The following is a 21,470-nucleotide window of genomic DNA, read 5'->3' as shown; positions in this document are numbered from 1 at the left end:
TAGGTGGCAGGCAGTTGATGTGCTAGCTAAGGCACCCCCCTCTGTTCAAAGATTAAAAACTTTAAACAAAGGTTAACTTATTTTTGTTTAACATTTTTCCTCTATTACTTTGTTGTTGTTGTTGTTTTTTTTTCATTAAAATTTTTGTCCTTTTGATAATCTTTGTACAAGGGGGGTGGGGCAGGTCTGTGTTAAAGGCGTACTGGAAACATTTTTGAATCAAGAATTTTGACCAATCAGCATGGAGAAAGTTGTAGCCCTGCCTATTTCAACGGACCTGCAATAACCCGTTTTTTTTATTTCTTCCAATGATTTTATGTGCGGAAAAAAATAAAAAATAAAAACTCGTGAGCTGTTAATTTGACCAGAGACTTTTAGGTATCAACATCAGGATCTGTCATTTGTAGGACCAAGGCAACAAAAATATGATACAAAAGTGTATAGAAATAATACACCATGCACACAGTACGTGTGTGCAACTCTGTACTTGAAATAAAAAAAACTATCAAAACAATTCAAGTTCATAATGTATTTTTTGATAAATAATCTAAGACAGCTATAACACGTAGCTGTAATTCACAACCCGGAAACTCAGGTTTACGACTGTCGTGAAGGCAGCGTGTCTCTCTTCCAGTCAGAACGGAGCCATATGAGGTGAACCTGCTTTACTCGCGCTCCTCACACTGGACTCATTGTGGTGGTCAGCTAACGGTAGCAAATTATCTTATGATGATATCAGTTAGCTAATTTGTTTAGCCACCGCAGCGCTTACAACATTTCGCTAGCTTGCTTGGCTGATCGGCTTGGCTGATGTTGCTGGCGGATGAATTCGTTGTTTTTCATAATGTCGAAATCGTTCCGTTATTTTTAGCTAGCACTGCATGCTAGCGCAGCTAATAGTGGTAAGCAAAGCGTGACTAATCGGTCTATCAGAAACCGGAGGAATGGAGCAGTGGCAGGACGCGGCCTCTCGGCAGGTCAGCCTGCTTACTGATCGTGTGAATGAACTGTTGTCCAGAGGTCTGGAGCTACTGCGCTCCGAACTCGGCGTGGATTTGGGGCTGAAGCCGGAGCTCATTCCGCCATGGATGATCCTTTTGCTGGCAGGTACTGGGCTGCTGCTGATGGTCGCTCTGTGGGCCTCAGTCTGTCGGGGTCTCTTCAAGAAGCGCCCTGTTATGAGCCATGCGGACGACGGAATTGAACTAAAGCGAACTGTCGGTAAACCCGTCAAATCCGAGGAACCGAAGAAAAAGAAAAAGAAAGCGGAAAAGGCACGTAAAATGAAGTCTGTTTTATTTCCAGCTTTTCCCTATACCGCTAGCAGGGCTAGCTGTCAGGCTAACGCCACGGTGACAACTAAATCTCATGTCATGGCTAAAACAAGCTTCAGGCTAGTGTTCTGTCCGGCTATGCCGTTAATGGTTGGCGTTTTATGCATAAGTAACAACGGTATAACTTATAATGATACTCGTGAATTTTAAATGACCTTTCCAGAAATCTCAGCCAAACGGGAGAGCTATCGCTGAGCCACAGGAAGAAGCCATAGCGTCGGAAGAGATAGTGCCACATCACCAACCGCCCCCACCAGAAGTCAAGCCGGAGAAGGTTGCTGAGGTAATTTAAAATCGTGCCAGAATCACACTCTGTTAGGACTCAAACCAATTAATTTTTCTATTTTAATTTATCTACGATAATGCTTGTCTTTTGTAGCATTTTCTATCATTCGCGTTACTACTTTGACGTCTTCACTGAATGTAGTCAAGGAAGAAAAAAAAAAAAAGAACATTTTCGCCCTTTCACTCTTTAATGATGCAACCGGCCACTGGTGTTGGGTTACAGTCGTCAGCTGTCATATGCAGCACAAATGTGGAGATGTCCGCTTATCACAGCACATAGTGTCATCTTCTAAAGACCACAATATAAAAGTATTGGTGACCCGGAAGGTTCGGCAGTCAGACGTGGAATCACGCAGGAGATAAAGTAGTGCTCACAAAAAGTACATGTAGAAGATTTAGGTACAGTGGATGTAGTTTCACTTATAAATAGACGAGGCCTGAGCCTGCTGTGCAGCATGGTTCATTCAGCATGTGGTCCCGTTCCCCCTCCTTAATAAATCATATGTTCTGCATACTATCAACATCTTTCTGATTCTGTAAACTGTCATATAACCTTGTGTGTTTATGTCTTTGTCAAATATACTGGCTTTTGTTTGCAACTTTATGTCCGCTCTTTGTTTTCCAGGTGAAGAAGTCAAAGAAAAAGGCCAAACAGGCTGTGAAGGAGACCAAGACAGTGACTACAGATGGCAAAGAACCAGAAGAAGGTAAAATGTTCTGAGTCCTGTCATCATTTAGCTGTTTTCAAAGTGATACTCTGGTATTATCTGTGGTATTTGACTGTTTTAGTTTGTTTAGCTTACCTCATAAGGAAGACATACCCAGTGACCTGACCAGTGAACCACAAAGGGAATAATTAACAGCGTGGGTTTAGTTACATGCAATCGGTGTCTTAGTAAAATTCACTTAGCCTCAAGTCTACATCCAGTCCTTCGCCCTGCTTAATCTGTACCATTTTTTCCCCCTCACTAATCCTGTAATGAACTCCTGCAGTATTTTGTGACAAATTCTACACTGAACTTAGTGCTACCTTTCAGGCACATGGGAAACCAAGGTCAGCAACAAGGAGAAACGGGAGCAGCGCAAGAAGGATAAGAGTTCCAGCGATGGCTCAGCCAGCCCCGGTGGAGGGGGAACACCTGTGAGTGTTCCCACAGAGCAGCCCAAGGCCTCCACAGCCCCTGCACCTACCAACCAGAAGAAGAAAAAAGGTGGCTTTTTAAGTGTCCTTTCTGCATTTGAAGAGTTCTTTTTAAAGATCCTGTAGACAGTTGCACAAATGTTGTTTCTGTATACATTGTTGTTGCCTTTCGTTGGTCTCTCGTGGCCAAAACAGTCTATGAATACAGGCATTATGGGAATTTGAGTCTCGAGTGAGCTTTCTCAGAATTGTTTTTGCAGTGTTTTTTCTTGACCTTGCTCTTTATTCTCAGGAGAATCCACAAAAGTGAAGCCTGAGAAGGTGGAGGCTGTTGTCTCTAAAGGTAATTATCAGTATGAAATTGAGAAAGACATCACACATTGATATTAGTACGTACTAGAAGTAAATTACAGCAAAGTCTGGGTTGATGTGCCGCTAGCCTGTCAAGTGGAATCAAATGTTTCTCTCTTGGTATTAGTTAACAGCAACAATGCGGTGGAGGTGTCCTCTGCTGTACCTGATGTGCCGGTAAAGATTCCTGCTCAAACTGTTGCTCCCAAGACTGCCTCCTGTACCACCAGCAGGGAACCACCACTGTGGAAGACGGGGATTGATGGTACTTCTAAACTCTTCATTGTTGATCTTGACTTCTGTTAAGCATAGTGCTTTAAAATAATTATTACAATTAACTGGCTCGTTTAAAAAGTCACACATCTACAAAATATCCCCCATGGTGTATTCAGATCAAAAACAAAGCAAAGTTTTCACATGGTGCAGGTGCATACAAAGCAGGTGCAAAGACAAGTGTGAAAACATTTCATCTTTAGCAAACGATCTATAAATCGTTGAGTTTGAGACAGAACAAAGAAAGTGTAGGGCTTAGAGAAAAGGCTGGGAATTTGTAAAACTTCTTGTAAATTCTGAAGATGGTGTTTGAACCTGATTCCAGTCTACTCTTTCTCCTTTTGGCTCCTGCTATATTGGGTTTTCCAAAAAACAATTAATTCTTCATTATTGTCCTGAACACATCTTTAGATTTGTTGTGTTTGGGAGAAAAAGAAACTAAGTGTAATAGAGCTTCATATTAAAAATGGCTTACTGAATATTAACTCACCCTCAGTACCAACGGTACCAACTAGTCTGTTAGGTGCCCTAAAGTGCTTTACAAATCAGAACATTACAGCTGCCAGGTGGATTTTTCCCGTTTGAGTGTAACTGGTCAAACAACAGAGCCACTTACTGCTAAAGAGACAGAGTGAAAGTGGACAATATATCCTTGGTTTCGTAACATAAAACTCATTGTTGCTCCCAGGGAAAGCACAAAAGTGAACCCAGTCCTTATTTTCCCCTGAGTTATCGATTTTGTCACTAGTTAGCCAACATAAGCTAATGTAGGTCTATTAGCAACAACCAACCAACAACATGACATCACGTTCTGTACTAACAGAAGATAGTGCTATACATGTTTTTAAAAATTTACGCACAGACGGCGTTAAATCTGTTTTTGATAGGTTTTTGTCTAAAGTTTGACAGTAAAATTCTCTTGAATTATTATTTTTTATTACTTTAAATATACAGCTGCTTAAAGGCCCCATTCAGACAATTTAGAATCCCCAAGGTCAATGTTTTGAGCAGTGATGACACAACTTCTGTGAAATGTGTCTTTCAGAGGCGTGGACTGTGAGTAAAAGGGGAATGCCAACAACCCAGGTAAATCTGATGTCTTTACCGAGTCTGGGAATTGGTACTGCTGGTAAGTATACACTGCAGCAAAACTGAGTCCTGCCACTAGATGGCACTGTTTGTCTTGCCCAGATTTGGTTGTATTAACGCGGTAATTGTTGTCTCCATAGAGCCCAAGCCTGTGAACGACCTGCCGTGGATCAGTCAGCCCAGACTAGATGATGAGTGGTCTGGACTCAGTAAGTGCCATTTACTGGTTTTCTTTCACCGCACTGTTTAATTTTGATGTTGCTTGATGTCATCTCTGTTGTGGTACTCCTTCACGTTTATGTCTCGTGACACCCTTTTTGTCTCTCAGACGGTGGTTCTGTGGACACCAGTTCTGACTGGAACGCCCCCTCTGAAGCATGGGGCAACTATGAAGAGCCCACCCTCGAGCCTCCTCCAGCACAGGAGCAGCCCCTCCCTGAGCCAGCCAAGGTTAATCTGTTGATCGGAGTGGCAGTAAGTGTGGCCAAGCTCTGGACAAAAATAAGCATTATAGAAGTTTTAAAAATAACAACCCATTAACTAATGAGTCATCAGGGCTTAGACTCAATGAGCTGTCCTCGTTCTTTCTTTTGACTGTGACCCTGCAGCTCAGTGGCTCAACACAGTAGACTGAATAGACAACATAGTTTATCATATTATGGCGGCTGTTTGAAACCAGTATGTGGATGTGTACAGATCATATAGACTTCAAAGGCCTTTCTCATAGCGGACATTTTTCTACAGTATGACAAACACAGGTGTAATAAATGTTGCAGTGAATAGCTGTCATGTCATGTCATGTCATGTGCTACTGTGCCTTGCTTCTGCCAACAGACAGTGGAAAAGTAAGGAATTACCAAAGCATTCCCATCTGCTCTAGAATTTCTAATATAGTGTCTGTTCCTGCGTTTTTAAGTCATGTTTTATCCTCATGGGTTCACAGGAGGATGGTGACGATGAGAAGGATAAGGGAGTGACCACTGCTGATGGAGCGGCTAAAACTAAAAAGAAGAAAAAGAAAAAGAAGAAGGCTGCTGAGGAGGGAGGAACAGCTGGTCAGGTAACAGCTTGTGAGCAAATGCACCGCTGAGTGCATGTCTAAATTGTCTAAATTCCACTTGTTTGTTTGTTGGCTCAGGAGCCGGAGAAGGAAACTGCACCTGCAGCCTCGGTGAAGAAGCAGCCACCTGTTCAGGAGAACGCTGCTGCCGTCCAGCCTGTCAAAGCAGCTGTCGAGGTCAGTGGGCTGACGGGCAAGAAGGAATCAAAGATGATCTTGAAAAACGCGGCTATTCTGTTCTCTGACCCGTAGCCTTGCAGCTGTTTCTTTTTCGCTCTTAACTTGCTGTTTTCCCTTTCCTAACAGGTGAGAGCAGAGCGTCCAGTGAAAGACAACATATCCCAGAAATCCCCTGTCACACAAGTGCCACTGAAGCCAAATGAAGGAGAACCAACTGCCAAGCAGAACAACCTTCCTGCTCCGACACAACAAAGTAAGCGCTAAACACTGTCAGATGTGACACCAGAACCTTGTGCATGCTGGTACTGAGGCATTTGGTGCAGCTAAATATGACTTTCCCAGTTGTCTAGTTGTTAACTCTGATTTACTTGTATTGGAGTATCAGATGCACATAAGCTGCATATTTTGAAGCATTTACAATTTCAGGTTCTGAGCAGTTTGGCAGCGTGCTATTAATGTAAAGCAAATTAATATAAAGCAAACTGAATCTCCTTCACTAACAAATCTGTATCCAAATCCAGATGTGGGTCTTAAAGCTTTTCTCCTTTACTTTTGTCTAAACCTTTTTTTTTATGTTACTTTTTATACAAACAAAAAACAAGTAGATCCGTTGCTGAAGTTGGGACAACTATTGGTGTCCAGTGTCTCCAGTAATTATAACGTTGAAAAATGAGTACAATCACATTTTCTATAAACTTGTTACTCAAGTATCACGTTCATGTGACAATGCTGAAGTGTGTGTTTCAAGGTTAAGCTTGTTAATAATCTTAGGAAATTTAATCTGCAACAACTTGGATCATTTGCTCTTGATACTGTATGCTTTGATCAAGCTCTTTAAATCTGTGCTCAGCTCATTTCTATTACCCACGCCATCTTTTTCTGGGAATGATGGGTTAAAATTTTGTCAGTGGAAGTCAAACTCTTTTTCTCACCAGTGAATCAAACAGATGTGGGGTTATGCTCATTGAAAGAGATGTTTAAAGGTGTTCCTACCTTTGTGTGTTTCCACAGAAAAACCTGAGGAGAGCCAAGCGCCCAAACCAGCAAAGAAGAAGAAGGCGAGGAGAGAGACATGAGACGGAGTCCACTCTGCAGGCCTCTGTATGCAAGAGACTTGATACTCTGTTTATGCAACACCTTTGGTGGCAGGAACTCTGAACAAAGATCTTCTCGATGGACTCTACCTTGAAAACGTGTGGAAACCGAAACAACTTTTATACACATCCACGTGTCAGCAGGCGCATCGTTGAAAACTGAAACTAGATGCAGTGCAATCTAATGTAATGCGGTGTTGATGATTTTTAAGTATGCATTTGATACTGATTGTGTCTTCTAATTCCACTGAATCCAATAACTGAAGGAGCTGTATTGTAGTAATTAGACGTGTAGAAATTACTGATCATGTTTAGAAGTGTGTTATCGTGGTGGCTATCGAACGCAGAATTACTGTGTAGAGAATGCAAACGGTTGCATCAGGTTACACGACACTAGGCCTTCGCTTTGCTGTCCTTTTTTTTTTTTTTTTCTTTTCTTAAATTGCTCTGATGTTTGTAAGCTGTGGCACCGGTGAAAAGAGCAGGAAGATCAAATGTTTGTGTCAGCGGTTTGGGCTCGACGGCACGTAAACATTTGTGACATGAAATGAGCTGTGAGCGTTGTGAGACCATGGAAAAGGGACTCATGAGCCGCACTGTATTTTTTATTTTACTTTTTTTTTTCCATGTAATTTTGAACACTTCATGGACACACTCTCCATCTGGTCTGTCCCCTGTCTGTTGTTGTACTGCAGTGTGTCGAGACAACAGTTTCCTTGCCGTGTTTACTGTCTGTGACTGCTCTTAGGAGCGCAGCCGCGTGGGAGCCTCTGATCGTACACGTGTCACGGCAGTGTCATCAACCTCCTCATGATTTTCCACCAGTGAGTGATTCCGAAGTCTTCAGAACCTTTTGTAAAACCTGTTTGTAACAAAAGAAAAGCTTAAGCCATATGTAAAAAGACTAAATAAAGGCCAGTTTTTCTACATTTGGGCTTCTTCATAGCACAGTGTGGATTGTCCCATCACTCTGAGAAACAGTGTTACTGCTGTTGAGCTCAGGCCTCAGGCCTGCAACCTCACCTTTAGAAGGTTCACTTTATGTGGAAGTGGGAAAATAAAAGTGGACTTGCAAGGATCAAAAGTAGCCAGGTTTCTCCTTAATAATAATAATGGACTGCATTTATAGAGCGCTTTTCGGGACCCTCAAAGCGCTTTACAATTCTACTATTCATTCACTCACACACTGGTGGAGGCAGCTACAGCTGCCCTGGGGCAGACTGACAGAAGCGAGGCTGCCATATCGCGCCATCGGCCCCTCTGGCCATCACCAGTAGGCGGTAGGTGAAGTGTCTTGCCCAAGGACACAATGACCGAGACTGTCCGAGCCGGGGCTCGAACCGGCAACCTTCCGATTACAAGACGAACTGCCAACTCTTGAGCCACGATCGCCCTTGCATAAGGCAGTGGTGCTTTTTAAAGACGCGACCAGTAACTTCCAGATTAAAGTACTTATTTTAATCCCCGGCTGTATAACTTTCTGGAAATGACGGGTTACATCATCGGATTTGATCCGATCTAATCTGTCACACGCTCCAGTGTTTATCATCCTCAGGACGAGTAAATGCATCCTTCTGCAGCGGATCGGCAAAGCTGATCAGACTATAACCGGAAGCATCGGGATCCTTTTCTTTTCAAAATAGTAGCATGCTCAAGTTGTCATTCGGGTAGTGTGCAGAAAAGAGGAGGAAAAAGTTTTATACGACTGATTTCACAAGCACACATTAGCCTGCCATTTGATGACTTTGACAAATAGAATTTGGTCCGCTTGATTTGATTACTCATCAAACTAATCTTATTTTACTAATCTGGAACTATTTGCTCCGTATGTCATCGCTATCATTACAAAATGTACATCAAATCACATCCATGTTAAAATATGTGACACACATATTGGGCGGGACAGAGTTTGTCTTCCTTTAAAATAATGTAAATGTCTCACACTGGCTTAACGCAGTGAAGAACAATGAATTGAAATTACTGAATCCGTAGATTAAGGAAAATAAATGGTGATGTATTTGCTAAATACATCAGTATTTGCAATATTGCTGTAATAAAGCAATAAATATTCACCTTAAAGAGCACAGTGAGACCGCTGGTGTTTAATTTTGAAAAAACGGAAGTCGTGATTTTAACTGTGACGCGGGCTTGTCGCGTTCTGGTCCGCTAAGCTGCTCACCGTGATAAGTACCGGACGGGTCAGGGGCAGTCAGAGCCTGTTCGTCAACTCTTGCTCGGTGAAGACGTCGATAGGACAGCGGGGACTCTTCCTTCACATACACCGACACCGTTTGTAAATGCCTGCAGACACACAAAAGATGATGATGACGGCCTCTCCGTGGGACCGCTGGTACTCCACGCGCTGCTGCCTGTGTTGCCATGTCCGCACGGGAACCATCATCCTGGGGGTCTGGTACATGGTGAGCATCGCCTAACTCTGTCACTCACTGCATGCGTGTAGACTTCAAGAAACAGCAGAGCCAGAGACAACATGATATGAGCACAGGATTTAAGAGTATATAATCTGTCATTTAAAATCATTTCACGTCAGACTTGATCTGTACTTGCCTTTTTGATATTTATATAGCTGGAATCAAAATATAAAGATGACATTGTTTTAAATTACTTTATCCAAACTTTTATTTGTAAATACAGGATTATTGATAATACTTAATTTAAGAAATTACTTATAGTATAGACACTTTAATCAAGTATTTTAAAATTGATTAATGAAACAATTCTGTCTTTTCTGTGTTGTGGCACTAAGCTCTTGTGGAGCATGTCTGTGAATTAATGCTGGTGTAGTTGAGTATATCAGACTGACTAAACCAAACACCACATGTGGAAAAAGCTTCTCTCTGCTCCCTATGAATAAATAAGCAGTGGGCCTCTTCAGGTAGGGTTTTGTGTCAGGCTGCCAATTGACTGTGGAGAATTTTCCATTACACTCACCTGATCAATGGGGATGTATGAGTCACCTGAATAATGAGAGGTGCTGGCCAGAGCAAAACAAAGACTTCTACTGTAGGTACTTCATTTAACATAGCTGCACTGTCTCCACGCCAAGACTTAAGAATTTAAGGATGGTTACTGGCTGCAGTCTGTGATGATAAAAAGTTAAGTAATGTAAAGAGCACTAACAGACACTGCTCTGCAGATTATTAATTATGTGTGGAATGTCAGGTGAAGAGGTTTACATTTCTGGTGCGCCATCTGTGCATACTGTTGCCTTCATCTGTCCATATGTTCTCTGTCCCTAAGCTCATCAATGCTGTGGTGTTACTCATCCTGCTCACTGCCCTCAACGATCCTGAGCAGTACCACTTGACCAGTGCAGAGTTGGCTAATGACCTGGATGTCATGGATGATGCCAGTAAGTAGTGTTTTGCAGTAAATGTATCATAAGTTGTCTCTAAGAGTTATGAAGTAGATTATTGTTAGGAGTTTTTACATCCATGTATCTTTTTGTATACGAGGGTTAAATCTTGATGGAGATTTGCTAGAAAACCCAGTGGGCTCTGTGGTGTTTTTCTTAAACTCTTGCGTGTAGGTAGATCCGTCATGTAACTAATGGAATAATTTACTGTGTTATTATAAGGACCTCAGACATTGCCGAAAGTGACAGTCTTCATTTCTGTATAAGTAAAAACACCCAAAGCCACAGCCTCCCAAAAACCCAATGTCCATCTGTGCAGAGCATTTGAAAAGCCTTCTTAACACACCAGGTGCGTGCTGGAACAGTCTGACCAGGGGTGACTCACAGCACATGGTGCTGGTAGTCTCTGATTGGGAACGACTATTGTCCCAGTTCCAGAGGATGAGCGTTGTCCTGTGACCCATTAGTACATGCTGGACCAGCCGGTGCCACTGCAGTTTTACAATCACATGCATAGAATGTTCAGATTTCTGAGGTTTATAAGTATCAGTTCACTCAGTAACATGCACTGACGCTTGCTTTTGTGCAATAACAGTAAACATCTTTTGTTTTAATCTTTTCTTAGTAAAATAATTCTCCCCTGAGAAAAACAACATCATTATCCTTAGGGCTTTGACTCTAGATGAGAAGAAAGCTACTGGTTCCATTTGTTTTTTTTCAGCGTGTAACTGGAGTTGAAGGGGAATTACCGTAGCTCATTAGCTTATTATAAACACACTGAAGCTAACAACTAGCTTGTCACATTTTAATGTTTTTTAGGCCAAATTAAACACGAGGTATATGATATAAATATTGAGCTTTTGTGATAGATTTTAAGCTCAAATTTTCTGGTTAGCTATAATCTACCAAACAGAATCAATGTTTGGGTATATTTATAAATGTTGGGGGAAGAAAGACAAGCTAGTCTTTCTGCTAGCTAACCTTCGTTTAGCCACATTTTTATGTTTTGTGGTGGCACTTAAAGACAAGATATAACATGCTAATGGATGAGCTTTATACTTGTTGCTATATCGATTTGGGGCACAGTTTCCTGGCTTCCAGTCATTATACAACAAAATATTATTATATTCTGAAATTATGTGTAAAATGTATAATAGCTTAAGCATTCACCACCAAATAGCAAGAAGGGAAGGTTAGCAACAAGCCTGTGAACATAATGGAGAATTCAGCTGTTGCCAGATATTTTACTCATTAGCTGGTAAAATAAAACAAAAAGGGGTGAACATCACCAGGCGGCAAAATTGTTTCTGCTGCCCCAGATGGCATAAAATCAAAAAGCTTTTTATGCTGGTATTTTGCCATTTACCTGAATTAGATTCTGGGAATAAAGTGTCACACTTCTGAGTTGTCTTTTTTCTTTTTTTAAACCACAAATCTGATCCATCCTGTGACTCAGAGCTGTGAAACACTGATTGTCAGGTCATTATTAAAAGAATATGGAAAATAATGGGTCAGGCAGGGAAAAAAAGTGGCGTTTCATTGAAGTGACTATTATTTCCCTGTAGTGCCACTTTTATTTTAAGGTTGCTCGGCCCTGCGCTTATGTAACAGAATGATTAGTTCTGTTCTGTTGAGTTGATTTCAGGTCAGGCTGACACGATGTGTATCCCAGAGCAGAGGTTAAATCCTTTTCTAGTTGACAGATGCATCATGCCATTGTTTTCTTCTGCTCTCCATTTGTGGTCCCTTGATGACACCATGTTCTAAACATTTTCATAAATGTAATTCAGGATTGATTGCGCCACAGCCAATGTGACTACAGCCTGAATTAAATAGAAAGCAAAGATCTGTACAGCTTTTTTGAATTTCTACCTTTTCTCCTGTTGCTTCAGACATGTGCATCGCCTCAGCGATCTCTCTGCTGATGATACTTATCTGTGGGATGGCAACATATGGTGCCTACAAGGTAAAAAAAACATTTATTTTACTCTCGTAATTGTATTTCACGTGTTGCTGTTTCCCTGTTGATTCTCTGCTCTTTGACAAATAAGCCATTCTGTCCCAAATATCTAACGTTAAGGTCTTTATTTCAGTTACGTCCCGCCTGGATCATCCCTTTTTTCTGCTACCAAATATTTGACTTTGCCCTTAACACCTTGGTGGCTGTTAGCATCGTAGTTTACCCAAACACCATTCAGGATTACCTGCAGCAACTGGTGAGAAACATCTGATATATGTATATATTTATTTTACTCATCATTTATAATTTGACATGAAATGAAAACATCACTGCTGTCTTTCTGATTCCTTGATTCCTCCTCAGCCTGAGAACTTTCCCTACAAAGAGGAAGTTGCTGCTCTCAGTAACGTGTGCTTGGTCGTCATCGTGCTGCTCTTCATCGGCTGTATTCTCGGCTTTAAGGTAAAGTTTTCTGCGCCCAGTTTACATATTTGTCTCATATGCTTAGCAGCACCTAGAAATGTTTCCTGGTCTGCTGACAATATTATGCAACCTTGTTACACAGGCTGTTGCCTTTTTACGTAACCCTCTGTTCACATGTGGCTCTGTGATGTGACTGAAGTGAGGTGGAAATTGATTAGCTTTCACTGGTTCTAGGTAAAGTAGAGCCCAGGAATGAATCTTGAAAGCGTGCTGTGGATAAAACCTCGCTCCAAAAAAGCCGAGAAGCTGTGTAAAAACTCAGAATGCAATGATTTGCAAACCTTCAAAACAACATGTCAAATGTTGACACTTTAGACATTTTGTATTGTTTTGACTGTGCTCGTTTTCAGTGTCTGGACACCTTTTTGTTTTACACCACTCTGTAAGTGCTTCCCACTCCTCCTTGTTGTGGGATTTGAGATGCTCAACAGTTTGAAGCCTCCTTTGTTGTATTTTGTGTCAAATGTTTTCAGTGAGTAATGTGTCTGGACTCTCAGTAGGCCAATATGGCCCCTAACTCTGGACTCTTATTGTTCCAAACTTTGTTTGTCATCCAGTATTAATGATGCCCTCACATAATATGTGCACCAATGGACCTCCATTCGATTGCATATGCTAGCTTTTGAACTTTATTATAATAAGCTAGCTGTTCTCTTCATTCTGACGGAGGATTTAGACATTTTGAAAGCTCCAAAAAGAATTTTAGCTTCTGGTTCATCAGACCACAGTCTCAGTCCAGCCTGACTGAGATCGGGCCCAAAAATGGGATCCCGTTAGGACTCAGGCACTGATGGCAAAAAACTGTAATCAGGCAGATTTTCCAGATTCTCTTTTAAGTATATTATTTTGAATTTGCTCATGCAGTCCTGCCCCTGTCTCAAATGTTTAGAAAAATGTTGCTGGTTCATTTTATACATGATCCCAACAGTTGTTGGAAATGGGACTGTATTTTTCACAGCAGACATATTTGATTTATCACAGCAGGAAAAGCGGAGAGCACAATACCAGAACCCCAAAGCAGCTACACTGAATTCAGACACCATTTCTTTTATTATTTATATGTCAAAGTGAGAAGGAAGAAGTGTAGTACTATACTTGTAATATAAGGTTTACTCTCAGCTTTCCTTCTGAAAGATTTAAAGTCAGAGTCGGGTGTAGGAGTGTACATATGTGTAGTCTCAAAATTATATTACAGTGTTTCTAGGAAATTTGTGATGATGGTATTTATGACAACACAGAAGAAAGGCTGAACAATGTGGTGACTGCAGTGAAAAAAACACAAGGAGGCATGTTTAATGTTTCTTTTCCAATGAGCTTTGGTTATTTATGCAATGTAAAGTATGAATTATTCCCACGAGGTGCCAGCAGCTACAGTGGTGACACAGCATAACTCATATATACAGTGCTGTGAAAAAATATTTGTCCCCTTACTGATTTCTTCGTTTTTTGCATATTTGTCACATTCAAGCAAATTTGAATGTTAGATGAAGATAACCTGAGTAAACACAAAATGCAGTTTTTCATTCATGATTTCATTTATTAAGGGGAAAGACCTATCCAACCCGACCCGGTGCTGCGTGAAAAAGTAATTCTCCCCCTGTTAAATCAGTTTTTTGGAAAGGAGTTCACTTTCACTAGCTGCACCCAGGCCTGATTACTGCCATAGCCGATAAATCAAGAAATTGGGCCGTTTTAAACCTGTAGCGGTGAAACAAGTTTGTTTTTTCAACCAGGAGCAGGAAGAGTTTTCTTGCATGTTTTGCAGAGTTTGATGAAGGTTGTTGAAGTAGCTCACTTTTTACTAAATCATCATTGGCTGACATACGGCTCTCGCTCCAGAAGGTTCTGGGCTTGTCGTGTTGTTGTGCCTAAACGTAAACTCTTTGCTTTGCAATCTCATTGACGCTGCAATATTTTTTTTATCATGTAAAACTGTATACCGATATAATCGACCAGCCCTAGGGACACTATTAAAGTGGCTCTTTGAGGGTCAGTGTGTTCTGATACTCAATTACTGAACACTGTTTAGTAAAATTAAGCAAACATTTATGGTTCCAAGGCAACCAATTACTTCCTTGCATCATCTAAGTTGGCCTGTGCCATGCACACTAAGTGTGTTTGCAGTAGCAAACTCCTTATTTATCCAAGTGTGTCCCTGGGAGCTCTAGAATAAACCTCTTAATGGTCACTTGGGCAGTGTGGCAGTTGGAAATGTGCACAAAACAAGCAGGCACTTGGCCACTTGCAAAGTGTGGGCGCACCCGTTAAATCCTGTGGAGTTGAGCTGTTAATGAACTTCGGACGGAATCAGGTCAGGCCATTGTCCAAAGCTGACATTTCTCACTTTAAGCACATAGGAGGGGCAAGCTAGCTCACCTTAGGTGAGCGTGCTGCCTGGGTAGAGCTTGCACGAGGTGTCACACAAGATGCTCATATGCTCACTGTGAGTTCACTGCACATTCACCAGCCTTATTCTTACATGGGTGCAGTTGGACATCGCACAGGCTTTGTACTTGAGAGCAGGTTAAAGATAGTTTAATTTGTGGTCCAGATGCAGTTGACGTTTGTGCTCTGACATAAACCTGTGTAAGGTAAAGGGCGCTTTAGCGTCAGTGCAATATTTAGCCTCTTAAAAAAAGTTGCAAAGTACTTTAAAAAGCCATGAAGACATAAGAAAAATCCTAAAAAATAACTTGTTTGTATTATGTATCTAAAGCCAGTAATTCTGTCAGATAGTTGCTGTGATTCTGCTTAAAACCAAAACATTTGTAGTCTTTAACAACAAAAGGTTAACCCTGAGATAAACTGAGATAAAATAAACTGTAACGGTTAATAGAAGCTCATATGTTTCATACTATAGTCGATCAGGGCCTTTTTAGATTGCAAACCCCATGTAATTACCCCAAATCCATCTTTTTAATCAGCACCACTGTCTGAATAATTTCTGATTCAAATAACTGGATTTGCACAATCAGCATCATTATCACACTGTCAGCATGGTTTTGCAGTGGACCATGAAGTAAATTAAGCGATTGCTGCACCTTCCTGTGGAGGTTGTTTGAATAACAGAGCTGTCAGAGTATTAGGGCTGATACTTAATTGGTTCTTATGGTAAGAATGTTTGAGAGCTCAGCCTGGCTTTGGTTCCTGCTAGCGGATGGATGTAGCAGATGGTGTTGTGTTTGGCCGAGGCATTTCAGTAGCAAGCCGCCTGCTGAGAGCCAGATGATTTCTGGATGACAGAGAACAACAGGAACTTGCTACTATAAAGAGACGTCTAATCGTCAGACAGATTCTGCAAACACAATCTGAATCTAAAGAAGAGCGAGAGTTTATTTAGAATAACAACAATTTTACTCCAGCCTTACATTCTGGTGACAGTGATGCCATCTGTGTCAGTAGGTGTGCAGAAAACTTACTTTTACACCGCAGCTTCTCTGGGGACAAGATGACCCAGTTATATCTGGAACACCTTGGAAAATTCATTTGCATAGTAACGAGGAGAAGCTGCTTGACTTAAAGCTTTAATACAAGCATCCACTGAGCCGTGCTACCAACGGGGCTGATAATAATTTGTCTATGATTTGTTATTTACCATAACTGTGTTACGTAGTCCATGTGTCTAACATGTGTTTATGTTTTCTTTCTTCCCATTCTCAGGCATACCTGATAGCATGCGTGTGGAACTGCTACAGATATGTGAGCGGACGGGGCAGTTCTGAAATCCTGCTGTACATCACGACCAATGACACCACCGTAAGTACTGAGAACAACGCTGACTTCTTTGTTTAAATGATAAGACTGGTGATGTCATGATATCATGTCCGTTCAGGACTTTTCCATGCATATTGGTAGCATTTAGCATCAAGCCCACTTTTTCCAGTTGTACTTGTAACAGTTTGCGACAAATACAGTGGTCTGTTTGGCATTTGTTTGGAACTATTTTCAACAGGAAATTAATATATATTTGGCACTCCAAACATTTTCACAGCAACAGCAGCACACTTTCTGTGGGACTGAGCCAGAGTAAATGATTGTGTGTGCTAATTAAGGTAATAAAACACAACGTTATGTGTTTTTCTCAATGGGTTTTAGCCAACACTGAACTTCTACAGCACAGAAGAATGAAATAAATCAGACTAGCAGAAGAAAAAGTATTTTTTTAGCAGCACTTTATTTTGCTGTCAGACCACCTGTGCAAATGTTTCCAGTGAGCTGCTACAAACGCCTGTGTGCAGAGCTCGCCAGACATGTGAGGGTTCTCGCTTCAACACTAATAATGCACTCATTCCTCACGTGCAGTGTACAGCTGTCCAAATACTTGTAATTTACAAGTCAGCAGTTATTAATGTATGACAAATAAGAATAAACTTATACAAATATAAGTATAATATATTATACTCAAAGTCCATTAAACCCTCTTTCATGTCTAAATCATCATTTAGGGAACTAACATTAAACAGTTTCTGATCTTTGCTGTTTTTCTGCATTTTCCAAGAAGTAGAAAAGCAGCTTCTGTGCAATCCAGACTGCAGGTCACGTTTGGATCGTCTGCGTAGGTTTCCTCTGCTCAGGCCAGTCTGGCAGCCATAAAGTCACTATGTTGATGGGAGAAAGAACATTTAAAGCTGTGCTGTAGTAGCGCGTAGTTTTACAGAAGCTACAGTAGCATGGATGAATGGACAGACTTGGTAAGAGAGACGAGGATCCATGCTGGTGAAGTCATTAGATGGGTACAGTAAGCTCTTTTTAGGGCCTCATGTTGGTGTCTTATTGACCGGACCTGGCTCTCAGTTCACTGTTACCCCACTGCCCACACAGCTAACTGCTTGACTCTGACAGAGGGGAGAAGACTAATGGAGCTATAGAAACACTAATGACTGTTTTGACTATTGCAAAACGTGGTTTTCGGTCTGAACACATAAGGAGCTGCCAGTAACTGGCCCCATCAGGACTGATATTTGACCTTGCAATATATTGGGTTTCACAAGTATTTTGACAAAACCTGTGCTCCCAGTCTGCAACTTAGGACCCCTCAGGGCGTAACACTGCACACAATTTAAAACAGCACCTGATGGTCTACGCGCTGTAGTTCCACTCGCTCCTGATGTGTAAAACACGTGGGCTGTAAAGAGAGACCCAGGAGGCAACTTTCCAGCTGACTGACATCATCAGTGAGGAGTGCCAGAATATCAGCAGCCATTTATTTCCTAACATCAGCCTCACGTCTGCAGGGATGCTTTTTCAATTAGAGCTAGCCATATTTAATGGAAGCTCCCCCACATACCACAGCCGGGTTTGTGGCTTTTGGTTAGCAGCTTGCATGGTGTTACATCAATTATATGATGGTTAGGTCTAGATGGTCCACTAATGCATTGCATGTGAACTGTATTCTTGGGCATAAAGAAAAGTAATTGACACCTACACACAGGTGCTTTATTGGAACAATAAATAAATGCATCATAGAAGAAAGCATGCTTAATTTCTCTTCATGGAGTTGGTGTGGGTGTTGAGTCTTGCTTGGCCCCACTCCCCACAGATCACGGTGTCGTTCAGGCATGGCACACATGCAGTTCTTGATGGTGGTTACTGGGATTACAGTAACAGACTGGGGATTTATTAGCTAGAATGGAATAGCAACTGTTAGATTTGATCCACTGTGTATCCATAGATGCTTTCCAATACACACACAATGCAGCAGAAGATTTATTATACCCCAATATTGCCATAGTGATTCCTGTGCTGCTTGCTTCCGGTTGTAATCTTGACTCCTGTGTTTCCCTCTCTGTCAGTTTGCTTCCTATTTTATTATTTTGGGCTTAGCGTCCTTATATTCCTTTCTCTTTATTTTAGCACCCTCCCTTTCTGCAGCTCACAATTGTCTCAGTTGAATCCACCTGTACCTTCTTTCTCCTTTCCCTTAAATTATATATGGTGTGTTTTGTTTCCATTGAATTACTTTGTTTTCGCCGACTCTTGTGCTGGCTCTCCTGCACTCGGTCAATTCTTTTTTTATTTATAATCTAATGCACCAGATGTGACCAGATGCAATTCACTGTTCTTTTTCTGGACAACAGATGATGTCACATGTGTCACAGCAGGGCACAGACAGATGATTGAAGTTGTGTAGTAACCTTAAAGTTCATGATATGCATACCACATGCTACAGTATGCACTTTAAAAGGATTTCAGTATGTGCTGAAACTCTTTAAAATGATCTAATATATGCAAGTACAGGCCTAAAGGAAGTTATTGATTACTTAATATCCCACATATTTATTTCAACATCATTAAAGTTTATTGTCACAAAGGCAAGACTGTACCCTCATTGACTCATTGTTAAATACTTAATACCACATGCCGGTCAAACACATAGCGTTGTTGAGGAAGCCCACATTTCTGTTGTGAGAATGAGTGCTGGAATGCTGAAAGAAATCTTTCAGATCCAGGAAAACATTATACAGCCTTAAAATTCATCAGGTTTTTTTTTTAAGTTCCTTCATGGTGGGACCTCAATTCTGGCTTTTTCATATCACATAACGGGACTCAGCATTGAGTGGAGACATCAGTCCAGCTAAGACTGTGCCTTATGTGATGCATATAGACAACCATTAGCCAAATTTATTTTGGAACTCCCCACTTATCCTACTTTTACTTTTGGTGTAGGGGATGAATAATAAAAGATGAACAAGTAGATCTGTCCTCTCTAGTTATCTGTATACAGCTCTAAACTAAATCTGGCTGCTGACAGATGCTTTTGTTTTTCACGTGGCACAATTTTAGGACACTTGCTTCATGTACTACATTTCCTTCCTGATATAATAGTAATAGTATTTCAGTAGTAGATTTAAAAAATTTTTTTTTTTACATAAAATAACAGGGAAAAGTCCTGCAAATAAATTCAAAAATGAGCATGGGAAGCTTGATGGCTACTACATGTTAGCACTGCTGTTGTAAGCATGGTAGTATATAGGTCAAAGCCGCACTGTGCTGAAGTACAGCCTGCTGCTTGCATGCCTTTTTTTCTTATGTATGACATTTATTTTAATATTTTGTCTAAGAAGGCTTCCAATCAACCGCTCCAACTGCTTATGTAATGTGCAGTGCAAATAAGACTGGTCATCTTGTCATACTTGCATTTTACATGTTATATAATCATATTTAACTGCAGCCCTGCAGTTTAGCCTATTTTATTGGGGAATCAGACTGATTTCTGTGCAAGCTGTTCTCTCTGGGCTTACAAATATTTCACTTAATCCAAAATAAATTTTTAATATTTCATTTTTTTCTGTTTCAAGTTACATCAAAAGTGATGTAATATTATGCAACTTTACCAAAAACATGTTCATATTGATCAGACTGATTTTCATGGTGTTTATTCTGAGTCATGTCCTCATTTCTTTGTCTTCCAGGTGCTGTTACCTCCTTACGATGACAGTGTCAGTGTCCCTCCCAAGCAGGCTCCTCCACCTTACACCACTGTTACAGCATGAAAACATTCCCGGGATCCTGCCGACTGCTGTTGATAAAAGCACAGCAGAATTGATGCACCACACTGCCTCTCCACTGTACAGTATATTTCTGGATATATTGTAGCTACACACACATTACCGTTCTCTTAATGCATTCACACGCATATGTACAAAAACACCTTGGACAGATATACAGACGCACACCACCGTGACCTCTCATCCCTTCCTGTTATTTACTTATTCTTATGTATTTCTCTCCTGTAGCTCTCTGTGTATCTCTGTGTCTTAGTATTCATCCAGAAACGATGTGCACTTTTATGCATTTGAAGCGAAACAAGACAAAAGCACTAGAAAGTTCGATAGATGATATATATTTTTATTAATTCTATTTATGCTCTCTGTGTCTGTAATCGTATTCTGTGGGTCCTACCTTTTCACAAACATATTTAACTTGTGCAGAAATGCAAAAAACCCAACGTATGGCTCACATTAACGAGTGAGGAGCCGTTGCGTGTTTCCTGTTTGTCTCGTCTGAGCTCGTGATCAGGGTTGGATTGCCTTCATTCATAGCTTTCTCTCTCATGGGGTGCACTTCATGGAGCCACGTGTGAAGTGTCACCTTGACGGGAAGTTTCCCAAAGAAATGCACCTGCCTGTGTTCTGACATGATCAAGGAGCAACCTAGTGTATATCAAACATATCAGCGTATTCTACCACAGACATAATCACGGTCTCGTGTTCTAGAAATCAGGAGTGTTGATTTGCGTTGACTGATATTCATAACTTTCTAATGTAATTGTGTCTTTCTACTGATTGATGACAAATGTCTTGGATTGCTGTTTATCTAGAAGCACTGATCTGGAATCAGCTTGCTCTTTGAAGTCACTATAAGTTGGTTGCTGGACAGAGGACTCGGAGCCCAATAAATATGGACTGTGGTTGTGTTTTTTCAGTTAAGCCTAATGGGAGCTTTCTTGTCTGTGTAAACATTACACAAGTCTGTTCCACCAGATGGAGTTACTGGCAAACCACTCGTCCCTGGACACAAAATGTCCTGCAAGGACTCAAATGTCAAACCTTCTGTATGGAAAACAAAGATGTGACATATATTTATCTATTAAAATCCAATTTCACTGATAGATGTTGTGTGTTTTATTTTGTCAAACATGTATATGAACTTGAGCAGACATGTTTCAAGGGTCAAATGGAGCTCAGTGTGTGTGTGTGTGTGTGTGTGTGTGTGTGTTTGCAGGAATTATTTAAATTAATCTGGTTAGGGTTTTTTTTTCTGCTATTAAGAGTTAAGCTCTAGCTTAAATGGAAGATGTGATGTCGAAAAATATATTTGGTCACTGAAGTGAGCAGTGACTGT

At 40.9% G+C, this 21,470-nt stretch overlaps 2 protein-coding genes across 2 annotated transcripts; both read left to right on the top strand.

The window, feature by feature from the left end:
* Positions 1-620: 620 nt before the first annotated feature.
* LOC147318454 (protein LYRIC-like) lies at positions 621-7,752 on the top strand. The gene is made up of 13 exons (XM_086310396.1): positions 621-1,274; positions 1,498-1,617; positions 2,245-2,326; positions 2,657-2,830; positions 3,053-3,103; positions 3,239-3,376; positions 4,430-4,513; positions 4,614-4,682; positions 4,802-4,947; positions 5,417-5,533; positions 5,612-5,710; positions 5,840-5,966; positions 6,725-7,752. The coding sequence occupies exons 1-13, from the start codon at positions 945-947 to the stop codon at positions 6,787-6,789; spliced, it is 1,602 nt and encodes a 533-aa protein (XP_086166522.1). The 5' UTR covers positions 621-944; the 3' UTR covers positions 6,790-7,752.
* A 1,220-nt stretch (positions 7,753-8,972) lies between these two features.
* On the top strand, positions 8,973-21,237 carry LOC147318453 (lysosomal-associated transmembrane protein 4B-like). Its single transcript, XM_086310395.1, has 7 exons — positions 8,973-9,227; positions 10,069-10,180; positions 12,076-12,149; positions 12,277-12,399; positions 12,507-12,605; positions 16,287-16,382; positions 20,039-21,237. The coding sequence occupies exons 1-7, from the start codon at positions 9,105-9,107 to the stop codon at positions 20,117-20,119; spliced, it is 708 nt and encodes a 235-aa protein (XP_086166521.1). The 5' UTR covers positions 8,973-9,104; the 3' UTR covers positions 20,120-21,237.
* Positions 21,238-21,470: the final 233 nt, after the last annotated feature.

Source organism: Aulonocara sp. 'chitande type north' Nkhata Bay, linkage group LG11 (genome assembly GCF_057382095.1).
Source record: "Aulonocara sp. 'chitande type north' Nkhata Bay isolate Kocher_YH1m ecotype deep benthic linkage group LG11, A_spYH_male_GT1.1, whole genome shotgun sequence".
NCBI classification, from domain to species: domain Eukaryota; kingdom Metazoa; phylum Chordata; class Actinopteri; order Cichliformes; family Cichlidae; genus Aulonocara; species Aulonocara sp. 'chitande type north' Nkhata Bay.
The sequence above is the reverse complement of the archived record's forward strand: the minus strand, read 5'-3'. Positions and strand labels throughout refer to the sequence as shown.